General features: G+C 37.8%; 1 protein-coding gene across 1 annotated transcript in view; it reads left to right on the top strand.

Annotated features, from left to right (window-relative positions):
- Positions 1–774: 774 nt before the first annotated feature.
- The window catches only part of lin28b (lin-28 homolog B (C. elegans)), a 29,437-nt gene continuing 12,949 nt past the window's right edge, over positions 775–17,262 (top strand). Inside the window, exons 1-2 of the mRNA XM_047388897.1 lie at positions 775–969; positions 1,569–1,765. Of these exons, the coding sequence (XP_047244853.1) occupies positions 960–969; positions 1,569–1,765 (207 nt within the window). The 5' untranslated portion in view covers positions 775–959. The remainder of the gene's footprint in view (positions 970–1,568; positions 1,766–17,262) is intronic.

Here is a 17,262-nt window from a genome sequence, read left to right as displayed (position 1 = left end):
TGCCCCTGCGCTACACTATTGTCCACTCTCCAGTTTCTGTTGTGTTTTTAGCATCCAGAAATATTTTCAAACAGCCACATTTGTCTTTCTTGTGGGTTGGGGAAAAGTGTAGGAGCCTTCTTTCAGCCAGCTAACCATTCAGTGTGCAGCAGCAGGCGGAGGAAGAGGCAAAACGGTGTCACTCCACGGAAAAAGCAGGAAAAACCTCCAGCCCCTCTGACACTTTGTCTGGCTTTAAACCATAGAAACGTTTTTAATCACAACCTTTTCCCTGCCAACTTTGATACAGATAACCCGCCTGTGGCTAATTGCCACATTTCATTAGCATTATCATTTGCTTGTGTTTCTGATTTATTCTTTGTTTTTTCTTGTTTTTCCTGTTGCCATCACCACCCAATTATCCCCACAGCATTCATCAAAGCATAATTTAATCCCATCTAATCATCTAATCTAATCTGAGTGCATAATAGGCACATGGTTGCCACACCAGCCCATTTATGATACGGTAATGCAAACATTATCTATCAGAACTGAAATACATGCGATTGCTTTATGGTGACGGTTCTGGGTGTTGTCGTGTACTTTACATTGGTAGGGGCAGAAATTGGTATCAAGAAAGCATGTAATTGCCGAAGTCACGTGTTTTCACTACGGGAAAGGGTACAGCCAGCAGGAGAGCGAATGAGAGCGAAGGAGGGAGAGAGAGAGAGAGGAGTGAGGAGGAGGAGGAGGAGGGGGGGATAGAGCGAGAACAGAGGTGGTGTGAGTGAGGAAGGCATCGGAGGGAAGAGAGAAAGACATGACAAAAATATCAAAAGGCAGAAAGCACGCCGTACCATGCGAGCCAAACTGGGGACCGACGGGATCGAGGATGTCGGATTAATGGTGACGACCGCAGCCCGTTTTCGCAGAGGAAGCTTCTCTATCGTAACTTGGGCGCAGAGGGTCCGCGGGGAAACATGGCCGAAGGTTATTCTACAATTATTATGATTTCCCCCCCTCCCATAAACATTTAGCTGCTTTTAAATGAGAGCGAAGACGGCGAGGGGAGGCAAGGTGCAGTGTGATTATTGTTCCAAACCTACAAAACCAGGAAAAACTGAAACGCCCCTTGCCGAGCACCGTATCTAACCATGTTTGGCTGCGTTAAGATAAGCGCATTGTTAGAGCGTAGCCGTGTAGTAAAAGCTCGATGAACCCATGTGTACACCTGCCTTTTTTTTTTTTCCCTCCCCCGTTGCAACCCCACAGCAGGAACTGGGTTGTAGATGCACGACAGGACAGAAAAGCCCCATCCACAAGTTACAGAGCATGCTTGCGCACGATGCATTAGTAGATGCACGCATCTGTCAGGGAGCAACAACTTTTCTGGGGGTCACGACACAAACACCGCATTTGTGTTGTCAAAAGACATCAGTTTAGAAATGTTCTACCGTCCGTGAACACATTGCAAGTTATAGGGGAATCCCCGCTTCTAACTTTGAATTTTTTTTATGCAGCTTATATAAAGCGGTATGCAAGCAGAGGAGGTGCCTCTCTAACCTTGCAGCTTCTTTGTGTATTTCCAGGAGGGCCGGGTAAAGGTGGCGGTAGCGGAGAAGACCCCGCCAAGTCCACCGAGCAGGAGGAGAGGACTCGAGCCCAGATCCTGTCCGGATCGGGCTTCTGCAAGTGGTTCAATGTCCGGATGGGCTTTGGATTTATATCAATGACGAATAGCGAAGGGAGCCCCGTCGACCCGCCTCTGGATGTTTTCGTCCACCAAGTAAGTCAAAGGCCAATTAAATAATTAAACATCTGCTTTGTGATGATGCATCAGGTCGATTTTATATTTCTTCCTATAAACTTATGCCTGGGAGAAGGGGTCAGGGGACTGGGACCCGTTTCTCCACGGAGATCCAGTTGCTTGTTACATTGTATCATCCGGATGTTTTGCATTGCCCAACTTGTTACTGTGTAATCACACGTTGTCCACGGGATTGAAAAAAACACGTGAAGTTTCCTCTTTGGGCCGCATGCGACCAGCCCCCCCCCCCCCCCTCTTTCTCCTTGCTTGCCTGCTTCCCTCTCTGCAGCCCTGCGAGGGGAAGGGAAGAAGTGTGACACGGTTAGTTTCACACTTAGGCCCTTAATGGACAGCAGAGCTCGCTTGACATCCAGCCAGCCAGCTAACATGTCGCCGAGCATGTGTCTTGTTTTTTTTTTTCCTTTAAAGTCTTTAACTTTACGCTCTCACACGGGCTCTTGCTTTGCTCTACTTTGCTGCTGCTTTTGTTTTTGGGTTTTGTGTGCTTTAACGAGCAGCTTTACTGAAATACAAGAAGCCAGACCCGCTTTTCCTCCACATGTTGCACTGTTGACTTATTGGCTACGGAGTTCATTCAGAGGCCTTGTTTTTGACCCTTTCCACGCTCTTCTCGCCCGCTCACTCAGCACCTTTTTTACGGCCATGCAAAGTGTCGTTGCTCGTCGAGGATTTTAAAGCTGGGGGATGAGGTGAGGCATGTTCGCCTTCTCCTGTAGACAATGCAGGCTTCAGAAGATATTGAGCTAAACGGGTTGAAGAAACGAGGTCAAAATTTTAGCAGTAAGTATGTGGGCTGACATATGACACTGAAAGCCTAGAAATCAGTAGCGGTTCTTGCTTAAATGGCGCCGTGGGCAAGCCCCACCTTCGCTCTCCAAACACAACTATCACAAGACCCTTGCAGAGGCGCCCACACGAAGTTTTTAAAAGAGCAGTCAAATGGGGGCCACCGGTAATCTTAGTAGTAATAATGATAATCAATTTTTCTTTTTTTAAATGACCTCATGACCCCTGGCTGTGCTACTCTGGGCAGAAAATCATATTGCCCTGCTCTCTCATTCTTCAACAAACAGTACATTATATTTAGTAAAAAACAACAACAACTCAACACTGGATGCTAATTTATAATCTAACCTCTTCATTACATTGGGATTTGTAAAAATTCCCTGGGCTCTGTGAAACCTGTAATAATTTTTTTTGTCTGTTTGCATTTTTTTTTTATTCCATGTTCAACATGTAAACATGTTCCAACCATACAAAAAGTTTAATTTTTGCTAAACAGTTTAGTAGAAAAACAACCCAAATGTGTTGGGGTAAATTTTTCAATAAACTCATGTGTTTTATAAAGCTCTTTAAATTTAGCCTGTTCATTTTTAGACAGAATTTCTTCAGTATTATGTGATTTACAATCTTGTTGTGACTGTACTCTACTTAACTCACTCATCAGTGACATCAGTGTTGCTCCTCTTTTTTTTCAGCTCAACAAATAGCAGCTTTATCATTTATTTATTAGAATGTTGATCTAAAGAACCAAGTCTTCAGTAAACGCTTGACTTTCTTCTGCTGTGGACCTCTTGACAGTAGAGCGTGGATGTATCTCATTGACAGCTCGGCCCACATCCTGTTTTTTTTTTTGTGCGGTTTTGGTTAATCATTTGTAGACTAATTTAACACAGTAGTTCCCCTCATGATCTGAGCTTTGAAGGCTTAAATACAAATTTTCAATAATTAGTGTCGGACAGGGAATTACGTTTTAATTTTGTGATGTTTGTGGAATTTATAGGATATTATGATATCTTTAGGTAATGAGACAATTTAGGATTTATCCGTTTTTTAAAATATTTTCATAAAACAAGTAAAGATTTATCTCATTAAATAAGCTCTTTACTTTCTAATCTGTCGTTTTTTTTTTTTTTATAATTCAGTCTAATTTTGACCAGTTTATATATTGCAGTTTTTATCCTTGTCTCCATCTAAGGTGGTCCTTGTGCTGGAAAAAAAAAAGCTTTGAAAGTGATGTTTTGTGTATTTTTGCATGTAAAGTAAAGGGTTTACATAAATGTCTTTTTTGTGCCGTCCCTAATGAGATTTCACTCTGGGCGGAAACCATATTGCTTATGTTAAAAACTCCTGGTACCAGAAATAATAGAATTAGACAGTGGCTTATTTTATATAAAAGATATATATACAACATGATGTACCAGTTCTCTGCCTAGACAGGGGTTTTAAATAAATGTTAATTCAATAAAAAAAGTGTACAGTCCTTTTACTTAGTTGTATTTTACTGTTTGCAGCTGGAGTTAAGGAACTAACGAAACTTGCAGATTAATTAAAAAGTAACAAGCTAATTTAGATAATGACATTAGTGGTATTTTTGGAAGCATATCTAAACCTGAGTTTCTGCTTGTTCTGTCTCATAAAGGATGCTCTTAAACAGTAAAGCTATAAGCCCATAGTGTTTTATAAATCCTCTCCTCATATAGAAACATTTCATTTTTAAATCTCTGTTCCTCCTTTATTTGTTTAAAAAATAATGATACAGCAATGAATAAATTAACCTCTTATTCAGTTTTCTTTGGGCTTGTTTGAAACTTAGATGTTGAAAACACTTTATCTGTTTATTTAATCTCTTTTTAGGGCTTTAACAAAAAATGCAAATACAAATGAGCCTCTAAATCTGTTTTATCACTGGTGGTTGCTGCCTGTATCAGCTCAACTTCTACTGCTACACCTTGAGTAATTCAGATTATTCTGGTCCACCAAATCTGTGTGTTTTTTTGTACAGACTATTATGGGTTCACTGAATAATGTCATTTGGCCAGTTTAGTAGGGGGTGGTATGTGGGTGAATGTTTCTCTGGTCAAGCCTCCCCTAAAGGACCCCATGAGAGATTTTAACAGTATGTGTGAATCAACCTGTTTTGCTCTGCTTCGTTTTCCAAATAGATTTCACAAAAATGAGCTGTGTTTAAAAAGAGTCTGTATTTGATTTAGAATAGTTCAGTCCAGCTCGTAGTCATCTTTATATTCCAGTTCTCAAAACAAAGGATCCAAAATTGTCTTTTTTTTCCAATTTTGCCCCATGACCCAGGAGTGCCCTGAATGGGGAGCCATGTTTAGGCCATATCAAAAACCACCAATGAAGCTAAGTTTTTTTTTTTTTAATTCTTTTTGTTTTCTTCAATTTTGTGGTTTGTCAGTTATAAACTAGACTAAACATATTTTCTTCAGTTTTGGTTTTTCTTTCTGTATTTTTACTGATATGTTGGAGTTATGTTCTCTGCTTAGCTTTTAGTTTAAACCATACAAACTGAAGAAAATAAATTCACCCAGTTTATTTACTGTGCAATAGGGCCTAACGTAAGTAGTATTTTGCTTTGTGGAAATATAAATAAAAAATGGAAGCGAACTAGAATGGTAGCCATTGCTAATAGATTTTCATCAGAGCTGATCAATTCGAATCTTTGTCCGCAGTAGCAGAAGGACTCGGCTCTTTTGCTCCTTCTTGTAAAACCTTAAAACGAGCATCAGCAAAATTCACCTAAATCAGTTAGTCAGTCTGTACTTCTCATACCCACTGAGGGATAAACAAAATGCTTTTCTTCTGATGAAAATGGAAAAACGTGCAACAATTTCAAAAATAACAAAAGCAAAAAAGCTAAACATGGCTAAGCATGGGGAAATCTTTCAGGAACATACAAAAATGTGAAGTTAACAGAGATCATGTTGGTTTAAAGAAATATAATTGTGCTATGATGCATAGATTCCAAATTTCCCATGAATGTTTTAAAACTAAGATCACAGACAATAAAACCTAAATTGAACTCAAACAACTGGCATTAAGTAATTTTTTACAGCAAATAAAAAAAATAAATTAACATCTTAAATAAAATAATTAAAACCCAAACTAAAACAATACAGTTCAGTTATGAATAAGTAACCTTAATAACTAAAAGTCAGGTAAATATATAAAAAATGTCAGTAGTCTCACTCTCAGGGCTTCCAGGGGTTTGTTTAAGAATGCAAATCCTCATCATAACGTTTCACTCTTTTTGTTTATCAGAATACCTTTTTTTCCTGATTTGGATGCCTTCTACAATCACAGTAAGTCTGATAAATATGTGGGACTTAGAAAAACACCTTAACATAAATTTTAATGAATGTTTACATTAAACACAGAAAAAAAAATTAATATATATATGTATGTGTATGTATGTGTGTGTATGTAAACATAGAGTATAGTTTGTAGTTTAAGCCTGTCTGAGCTGCACATGCTTCCAGTTTATAATGTAGGATACAGGTCGGATTATATACACATAAAATAGTAATCCTAAAGTATTTAATTCTGTTTTCAACATGCAAAATGCATTATGTCCCCACCTTATTTATTTTTATTTATACTTTTTTCTTATTGCCTGTATTGACGCAGTACACCACATGCACTCGAAGACTGTGGCTTCCTATCTTTGCTGCTGCTTCAAGAGGCTTTAGAGATGGATCAGGCCTGCATAAGAGTGAAACCAGCTTAGGAGCTGAGTAGAAGTTTCATAAACTGAATCAGTGGTTCGTATTAAACTAGGACTGTTAAAGCTGTGGTATGGAAATGGTTGAAAACTGGTTGGTTAGGACGTGTCATACTCGCCATCTTAGAGTCCTCAAATGTTTGCTAAAATGTCACCGATTTCATTGACGGTTGTTTTGTTGAACTCAAAAAAAAAAAAATCGATTTGTGTTTTTTTTGTAAATGCTAAAAAAATTGCTGAAATTTGAGTCATCCTTTTTGCTTGTTGTACAGGCATTGTTAAATCCTCCATGCTTTAACGCTTCACTCTTGCAAAACCAATAATGGTCACTAAGAGAAACATTGCAGCAATATAAGAACTTGAATGGGCTTATTTTTCTTAAGCTAACCTACATATATTTTATATTTAAAAAAAACAAAAAAACAAAAACAAATTACCCCTATTTGGCTTAATTAACGGGATTACAAAGAATTGTCTCTTCACAGTAATGCATTTCCATCCCAAAGTCTCCAGCTTTGTGTTTACAAGAACACATCTGTCATCTCACACAAAGGGAAGACAATATGCATTCATAAGCAAATCATCATATTGAATGCAAAACAACTAATTTCTTTGCAAAGGATTCACAAGCACCCTTATTAAGACAGTCATTCATTTTCTTCTTCTGCTCCTCCTCCTTCTCTGTCTCTCCTGCTAGCAGCCTGAAGCTGCTTCGATGATTTCTACAGGTAGGAGAAAGAAATTGGTCAAAAAATGCCAATTTCTGTTGATTGTTTTTTTCTTTCTAATGGATTTGAAATCTATATTTAGTCACAAAAAGTCTGAACCAGATATATTGATCCGATGTCCTCAAGGAGGCTGTTGTTATATCTAGAGAAATCTCTGTTTGACATGGAGGGCATGCAGTTTTCTTATCATTTTGTTGCAAGGTTGGTTTTGATTGAATGTAAATAAATTGAAATGGCTAAAAACATTTATTACTGCATAACACTGACTATATATAAAGGAGAGAGAGTTACGTTAAGAATGGTGGGAAGGAGGGACAAGGAGAAAGAGGGGGAGTAAGAGGAGGAGTTTCCACTGGAGAGGGAAAGAGGAGGGCTGTGGGAAACCTACGTGTGGGTGAGGGGTAGTGGTGCTGGTTTTGGAAGGGAGGGCGCTAGCGGTGGGTTGAGGAGGAAAAACATGAGGGAGAGGTCGGAAAAAGACGAGTGAGTGCAGGAGCGGGAGGTAAGAAAGGGAGACCCTGTGTGTTTGTGTGTGTTTGTGTGTGCCTGTTGGGGTCCTACACCCCCACCACAAGATCTGCTCCTGTGAGGCCTCCTCATCAGCACTTCCGTCCACCCAGTCACTTCCCTTTTAGGAAGGCAAGAGAGCAATAAGGCATCTTCCCTTCCTGACATCTCTCAGATTTGTGATACTTAATTTCCCTGTTTGGATAGACCCGTTCTCCTCTATGTGAATGCGTGTGGTTTAGGTCCTATGGGCACATTGGGTATGTTTTCTTCCCGGGTATTCTTTAAAATGAGGAATTTTTTTTAAGATTAAAAGACAGGAGGGAGGTAATGGTGTATGGTGGGTGTCTTCTTCCCCTTTGTAATCAGTTTGAAATGTTGAACAGTTTGCAACTGTAATCACATGAGTGAAGTGAGTTTCTCTCATTGATGCATAAATGCAAAATGTTTGTTAGATGTTAGAGGAGCGCTCGAGAGAGCGAGGTTAAATTGGGCCCCTAGTGAGATTAACCTCTGGTCTGTGTCGCCGTTTGGCATGCAGACCCCACCCATCTCTGCCTACCAGATAGGCAGTATCAGGCTTTATGTCTCCTGCTGCCACACCGTCTCCAACCCACCCTTCTACTTTCTATGTTTAAAAAAAAAAGGCGAAAGAAGAAGGAAAAATGGTCATGTGACTTCCCTTTGAGGAGCTGGCCACATGCAGCGGAGATGATTGGTAATTGGAACAGTGGCATCGGGGGTGTGGTTAGGAGGGGTGCAGGGACTTCAGACGAGTCACAGTTCATTTAATACACAAAGACAGCAGCTAAACTGATTATGAGAGCCAACCCTGATCTTTTTTTGTCATTTTGAACTTTTAACACTCAACAAATCTAAGTAAAGAAATCTACAAAAATAATACATTTCTGTGATTTGTTAATTATGCTTTTGATATTCTTCAGTAAGATGTTGGAAGAAATTCTAGTTATTTTAGCATGAGAGCAGTGACAATTAACGGTTAATTGTACAATTGCAATGCGGTTGAGAAAATCTTGATTATCCCCTGCATATTCATCACAACCTGCTTAATTTATTCATAAGAAAAAAGGTAGGAGCAACTAACAGAAATGTCGTCTTTTCCTCTAGATGTCCTTTTAATAATGAATCCAAGTTCTTTTTCAGCAACATAGTTGCTTTATTATTCAAAATTAGCTTTTTTTTAAATAGATTGTGTCTACCGATTTTAGTCTTATGTGGCAGTGAAGTGAAAATTAACCGAAGAGCATATAGAATTTAGTTAAATTATTAATCTTAGTTCTACACAAGACAATTAATCGTTAATAAATCACCTTAAGTATATCTATTTAATAATCAATAATGTGCAACAGAATTCTTATTCTTATTCAGAATAAACTCTGAATAAGAAAAATTGCTTTTAATTTAAATAAATCACTTTAATTAGGAGACATAAAATGGATTACTGACAAGATAATTGTCGCCTTTAAGTTTCATGGCTCTGGTAGGTAATTCTTAACATAAGTAAAAATAAATATTAAATAAAATTATTTAATCATTTAAATAAATCACTTAATGTATTCACTTTATCAACCAATGTTTTCTTCTTTTGATACATATCATTAATAAGTAGAAATGGGAAAATAATTTGAATTATTTAAGAAAAGGGTTCTTTAATCATCCAACTGCACTGGCTCCCCATTAATTTCAGAGCTCAGTTTAAGATTCTGGTCCTGACTTATAGAGGTCTTCACGGTCAAGCCCCAACTTATATCAGTGAACTCTTGTTTCCGTACAATCCCCCCAGGTCTCTGCGGTCTTGCGATAAAGTCCTACTGGCTGTACATCACACAAGGCTGAAAACTAAGGGTGATAAAGCTTTTGCAACAATAGCTCCCTGACTCCTTGTGTATAAGGACTGCGGATTCGGTGGTGTCTTTTAAAAAACAGCTAAAAACTCATCTTTTTAGGCTTGCATTTGGTTAGTTTATTTTTGATTTTATCTTATCTTCTTTTATTTTACATATATAAATATATTATTCTAATTGTAATTTGTTTTATTGTGTAGCACTTTGTGATCTGTGTCTTGAGAGGTGCTATATCAATAAAATTTGACTTACTTTAATATACCTCCTTGATTAAATAAAAACAATCACTATAAGGACTCAAATAAACAGGTTACATTAAACAGTTTAGTTTGCAAAGAAAACATCTAAAATCAGCAGATATTAATCTGTTTATAGTAACATTTACTTCTGATCATCTCATCTTAAATAAATTTGGTTTTAAGACATTTTAATGGCAACAAAAAAATAAAAAAAACAGCAAATGGGGGAAAAAGATTGATCTGTCAGATTCAGACTGTGTTTAGCAGTAACAGAAAATAACCTCATTAGATTGATATTTTAGATTTGCAAATAATCCCATCATAAACATCTCAAATATTGAGAATCTACTAGCTTGTTTTGTTTCATCAAAGTAGATATAGTATTTCTCCAGCTGGCACACTTTGGTAGATTAGGGTTAGTTAGCAGCGTCTGTGTTTTTTATCACCAGTCACCTCAGTTAGGTTAATTTCCCCCTCCCATGCTGATGAATGTACCGAGATGATGTAGTGCTTCCTGGGCCAGATCAAATATTTGCTCTGCTCATAATCGGGGGATGTTGGATGTTGTTAATTTGAGGCAGGGGAGACCTTTAAGCTTTTAAGTGTTTGATGGGGGTTGGGCCGGGTTCAAGGGTCAGGGCCACAAATGACAATGTGTTGAGGAGAACCTGGCTTCACAAGAGGTGCTCTGTTGGTGGTTTTCACTTTTATATGTGTCTGTGTATTTTTATTATTTTCCATCTTCTTCTCTGCCTTTGTTTATATACATCATACCGAGAGATGTCCATTTGAGATGGTCTCTCTCGGCTTTGTCTGCTTAGAATGTCCTGCGCATTAAAAGCTCCCTAATGGCCCTACAACGCACATGATCACCATCTCCCTCACTCTCACTTCTTTACACAATCCCTGTCCTCTTAATTCAGAGAGCAGCACCTCGTGGTCCACCTCTGACTCAAAGCATCCCATAATTAGCCATTGCAAAGGCGGCGGTCGCCCCAGAGAGAGGCTGTTGGAGGATGGTGGGCCTCCTTCTCTCCCTCTCTCAGTATCCACATCCCCTCACGTTACAGCTTCCTGTATTGATTGCTGGGCCTGGTGATGACGAGGGCCGCCTGATGAATAGGAGAGCTATTTCTATCCAGGATGTTAGAGTATATATATTGATCACAAGCTTCTTCCTATACACACATACACACTCATAAAACCATAGAATTATATTCACTCAGAGTAAGCATATATTCTGAATTGATGATGGCAGCAATGTGTCTGTTGCGTGCATTGTCGAAAATAATTTGCGACTCTTGATTGAGGTGATTTTAGTCTTAGTATTCCCCTTGTCCTCTACGCTTCATGAGGGCACTTTAAATGCCCTTTATCTAAGCAGATGGCAATCAAGTCTGCTGTAGAGTTTTTGTGTGCAACATTAAGAGAGGTAGATAATAATACCCAGCAAAATCCCTTGAGATAACTAAAACAACAGTTTTTGTTCATCTCTATTTCTGCAATTTTTATGCTTTCAGAATAATCAATAATGACACGGAGATGCACTGATCAGAATTTTGTGCCCAATTGTTATTTCCAGTATCGGGATATATTCTGCAACGTGGAACGTGCCGATGCAGATTTTAGCTGAGTCTGATTTCTCTTTTGGAGCTATGAATTAACAGAACCTCATTGGAAACATTTGGTTTAGCCTTCCTTCTGTGTGCAGTCATTACCCATTTGATGTCATACAGTTGTAAAACAGGGTCTTACTTATATTTGAAAATGAAAACAAAGCGATTGTAGAGTTTGCCTTTTCAACTGTCTTTAGTCTCTTAAATTAGCAATTAGCTCGGGTAGCATTGCTAAAAGTCTCTGTGTGTATTCATTAGTAGATGTGTATCCATATACCTGAACTCTGAGATTTCTAAAGCCCAAGAAGGGTTAAGCAGATCTGCTTTGCTGTATAACATTCAATCTTCCTGTTGTCTGCTTTAAGTGTTGCTCTCTCTCTCTCTCCCCCGCAGCCCTTAATGAACAAATTTTCAAGGCACCACATGTCAGATAAACTTCATTTTCCTTTTAAATAACTTCTTACATCTTTGTGCTTCATTTGACTTTATTATTTAACACCTCAGAGTTGCTCAGAACAACTAAGTGGGTCTTCATCATTCAGTAACATCCTCCACACTGAGACATGAAAAAGGACAGATGTTTGAACTTCCAACTCATTGGTCAAAAGTGACGGCTGGCCATCATAAAATGTTTATATTACGGTCAACAGCTGATTTCTTAATGTATCTTTACAATGATGCCAAATGCATTAGGTCTAACCAAATTTCATTTCATAAGCAATGACAGCGTAGAGTAAACTAATGTAATTTCATCATCATCTCCCAACGATGAATTAGCTCTCATCCTGTTTTCACATAGTTCAAGCTTTTTACGGTTTGGAGGGGCTATGGAGCCCTTCTGGTTAAAGGTGAACTATTGTGTTAATTATCCATTTCATTTCATGCTAATCTGTATAGAGTTTTAAGCTTGCGGTTTTGCTTTATTTTCATGTGGTCTGTTATGTTAATTGGTCTTATGTGTTCGGGGTTCCAAAAATTATTCTATTCTATTCTTTCTATTCTATTCTATCTTAATGTCCCAGATGATGTAACTGATTCCCAAATAACAGTTCTCTACATTTAGCTCTTGTAGGTATTAGTGCATTTCTGTTTTTTTTTTTGCTTCTAGGTGTTTCTTCTGATACTTCTACTGTATTACAGCATCAAGCAGTGTAGCTTGACCCTGTATTTTATGTAAGATAACCATAAAGTACAAGGACGGGCTACACAGTCCCTGTACTTTATGGTGGTCTTTCATAAACTAACTGATGTCTCTTTAAGTTCTTTGAAGTAAAAGTGTTTGACTTAAATTCCGTAATAATAATAATAATCATCTTTATTGGTCATTGCACATGTACATTACAACAAAATTTGTCCTCTGCATTTAACCCATCCCTTATAGGGAGCAGTGGGCTGCCATTGTGCAGCACCCGGGGAGCATTCTGGGTCTAAGGGTCTTGCTCTGGGACCCAGAGTGGCAATCTGTGGGATACAAACCTGGCCCCTTGTGTCTCCACCGGAACGCAAACCTCCTGTTCTAACCACTAGGCCACCACTACTCTAATGATGTATTACTGGGTACAAATCTGAATAGTGACAGCAGGTGGCTAAGAGTTTAAGAGCGTTGGTTGAATTGTTCTTTAATAAGGTAGGGGGTGGTGCTGGGATGATTTTAGATAGCTAACCCCAGGATTTCTGACTAGGTCTGGCTATTGAACCCTTGCCAATCTCAAACTGCAGGCATTGATCAGGAGTTGCTCCTCCATTGGAGCTGAACAGAATGTGGTGGAAGTATTTTCCTTACGCCCACCACCACCCTTGCAGATTGTCTTGTGCAGGCCACTCCCACATTCTGTGTTCTCTCAATAGTTCTGTCATTCATGTGCTTCTTGGCGTTCTCTGTCTCTCTCTCCTCGGTCATGCCCTCTGCTGACCTCTTTGCGTAAACCGATACGGGTCAGGACACCCGACAGGTCAAGCGAGAGGAGGGGGACTCGGATAACCCTAAATTCTTTTCCTTTCACCTTTTCTTGCACACACCAACATATGCATACCCTAGCTCAGAGGCTAACACACTCAGTGTTGAAAGGCTTCACTACATGTGCTGTTGCAAGTGCTTGCTGCAGAGCTCATGAGAGATGAGATGATGATGCTACTTCCTATATGATGAGTGGTGTGTGTGTGTTTTCCTGCATTACTGCAGAACAAAAGGTTGTGTTGTTTACGCACTGGTGTCTTGTGGGAACTTAGAGAGGTGGGGGGGGGGCTCGGACTCCGAGATGCGCCCCTCAACTTTGACCTGGAGAAAGGAACTGTTTGTGAACGCTGGGAGGAGAGGAAGAGGAAACACTCTTGTTCCACGGCCTGGAGACCGGTCGATGATTATTCAACATGATTCACAGTGTTCTGTGGGGGATGGGCACAAGTTTTTGATTGGTTTCTATAGATTTTCGCTAAAAGAATACTTTTCAGTCACTTGCTTGGTTCATTGTCAGCAAAAATTAAATCAATCAAATTTTATTCTAGTTCCGCGGAAATAGGAGTACTTTAATCTGCACATTAAAACACCAAGAAAGACTACAATGTTAATGATTGTTAAATCTTTAATTATTTGTTTGTGTTAAAAAAGTAATAATAATAATTTATTAATTACAACATTAATTTCTATATTTATTTCTATATAATATTAAATTAAATGAGTTTATTTATTTAATATATGTTCTTATTTTTATCTACTTTTGTTAATTTTATCTACTATAACATGTATTTATTCATATTAATAGTACTAAATGTTAAATGTTATTTGCATAATGGCCAGTTTGATCGGTGTCAGTGAGTTCAAGCTACACGCTCTCATTTGTGACTCAACGCTCCATCCCTTCTGTTTTATTCCATCTTCTGCATCCGAGACGCAGAACTGTTCCTCTCGCTTATCTCCATTCTCCGATCGCCCTTCCATACCTCAAAGTTAAATCCAATACCTGAATAACCAGAATAGATGAGTTGTGTTAATTCGCAAAGCAGCCTTGGCTACAAAGGTGTGCAACCGCAGAAAAATTATTAGACTTAACGTCTCAGAAACGATGAATGACTTAACAAAGTCCCTTTTATTGAATATTTTTCGTCGTTTACTTTTAACCTTTATGTTAACTGCGGAGAAGACAGAATAGCTTTAAAGTTGACTGGTTTCTTTTTTTATGTAAGTTTTATGAATGTAAGCAGCTTAAAAAGATATATTTTTATCCGTTCCATTAAATGTTGCACTATTTTTTTTCTGTATACAAAGCTGAAATCCACAGTCTGCCTTTAACATTTAAGGCTGTTTATAGTTGGTGTGGATAACGTTTGCTTTTGTGATTTTGCGGTGTGTAAATGATATGTTGAAAACAAACATTTGCATAGTTTAAAATGACAAAAAGGTCTGAAGAGTTTATTATTTTCCAATATTTGTTGGTGGAGTTCTGTCTTTTTGTTCTTTTATGTGTTTAGAAAAATTACAGTAAAAAATATCTGAGTGAAGAAACGTGTTTGTTCTTATTCCTTTGAGTTTGGTAAGTTTTCTATTAAAGCTAATATTGGAATTAAAGCGTTTAATCCTTCAAATATTGAATTCCACAAAAATAATCAAAATGTTTTTGTCTTATTTAGAGTTGAGAGCTGAGCTTTTCTTTATATGTATTTTTTTATTTTATTCAATTTTGTATTGTATTTGTTTTCGTAGCAGGGACAAATGCTGTTAAATTTGCCTTTCCATAGCTGTACTGATACCCCTGTCACTGGCAAAGCTTTAAAAAACATAAACATAAGATTTGGATAAAATACAAAGCACATTTAGCCTCAAAACTATTATTACCCCTGGCAAAGTTGGATTTAAAATACATTTTTTTCCACTAATTGTTTCTGATAGGAAACGAGAAAGACCTTTCAAAGATAATACAAGGAGTATGAATTTTGAAAAAAAATATTTTAATCTTTTTGATTCACATTTCATTGAATTTTGGCATATCACAAATTGTTCACAGCCTTTCTTGTTTTCATTATTGCAATAATTGCTGAATTGTATGGTCCCACTGTTATTTTGATCATTTATCTTTGGTCTTTGAGCTTGGAAGGCCTCCTAACAGTCACCTTAATCTTTTGCTCCCTCCACACATTCAGATTCAAGTGGTGAATCTGGGTGGACCTCTCCAAAACATTAATATTGCATCCAGTCAGAAGAAACATGTTGCAAAAATTAAAAGATGACTTTAAACCTAAATCTGCTAGAGAAATTAATAATTGGGGTTTAACTGTATATAAAAGCATTACAGTAATCTGCAATTTAAATTACAATGCAGTGTAAGTAAGACTAAAATAATGAATTACAAGTAAAGTTAAATGCTCACATGCAATGCAAAGTTTTATCCAAAATGATTAAGGTTTTAGCCAGTTTAAAGCTTCTTTCTTGGCTAAGACCTACAAGCCTTTAAGATATTGTTATTTAGTTAGTCTAATAAAAACAAAGAAAATGATACAAAATTTAAAAGGTTTTCATTTTGGGATATTGGTCACTATTAAAGAACGAGTATTATTATTAACTGTTTCACATTTTATAGTTTTCTTTGTTCATCAATAAGGTTTAATGAAAAGGACTCCTACGATATTTTGTAATCTATACTATAGAAATGAAATTTAAGTCGTTCTTTCGTTGGTTCTCGGCTGTAAATCAAAGTGCAATGGGTTTATCCACTAAGATGTTTTGTAATGCCTTCTCTCTGTGGTACACATTGACATTTTTTCCTCCTGTATATATTTATTTATGAACACAAGACTACTATAGATCACCTTTAGCTTCCTGTAACTGCAGTAGACTTGAGGGGGAAAAATAGCTGCTAAGTGCATTTTCTCTTCTGCCTCTATAGTTTCAGATTTGATTCGTTCAGATCTTTTTTTTATTACTTATTTTCCTTATTTCTCCGGTCTCCTACACATCTGTCTCTTTAGCAGACATCGCTTTTACAGATAGCCGGCATTTGTTATTTATAGCCCTTGATGTATAGCAGGTTGTAGGCTTTCTCTTGCAGGCTGCACACTCGTGTGGGTGCGTGTTTACCTACGCCGGGATCTGCAGGGCCCTCCTCGATTCGTGAAGGTCACGGATACAGTGCCTGTAAGCGGCTGCTTCTGTCACGATCGAGATATAAATCATTGTCCGCTGGTTGTGCAGTAACTAAATCAATAACTGGGATCATGTAGATAAGATAGATGGTGAATGTGTCGAAGGGAAATGATGGCACGGCAGTACGACATGTGTCTTTAGAGGCTGCAGAAGGAGTAGGAAGTGGCATCTCTGCAAAAGTAGATAAAGAGAGTACACCAAGGACACTCTGCACACAAACTGTCATGTTATGTCGATATAGCATGCTTTAGAAAAAAAGGTCTGTGTCTCACTGCGTTCCATCTTGTGTTGGTGGAGGTTGTTCCTTTTCTTCATGCAGTAGTGTGAAAAATCCCACATAGTAACATTTATTTTGTGTTTATAGGTGCTGATGTTCTGTGAAAAGTTATTTGGGTTTGGAAAGTGTTGATTGGGGAGCTATTTGTTCACAGTTATAATGTATGTGGTGATTGCTCTACATGTATGTGTTAAAAATGCTCCTATAGGAGTGGAGTTGTCGAACGCAAAGCAATAGCAATTTTTTTTTTACAGTAAAGACAAATCTGTTCTTTGAACTTAAATAGTTTTTGCCAGGTTTATACGATGAAGCAGACAAAGGACAATAAATACATATAGGTTTTAGTATGGCTGCAGCAATTCTGAATCTGAATTGCCATCTTTCTTCTTTTCAAATGACTGAGGATCCTGTTGATGTTCAGGATCACTGACGTAGCTCCGCTTTTAATCTTTGCACAGATGTACATCATTAAATTGTGTTCTTACAAAACCCTTACGCTTGATATTATAGAACATGCCTAACTTTATGCATTAGTATCAAAATAAGAGAGGTTTTATTAGCTTC

Source organism: Girardinichthys multiradiatus, chromosome 15 (assembly GCF_021462225.1).
Source record: "Girardinichthys multiradiatus isolate DD_20200921_A chromosome 15, DD_fGirMul_XY1, whole genome shotgun sequence".
Classification (NCBI taxonomy): Eukaryota; Metazoa; Chordata; class Actinopteri; order Cyprinodontiformes; family Goodeidae; genus Girardinichthys; species Girardinichthys multiradiatus.
This window is presented reverse-complemented; position numbering and strand designations above follow the sequence as displayed.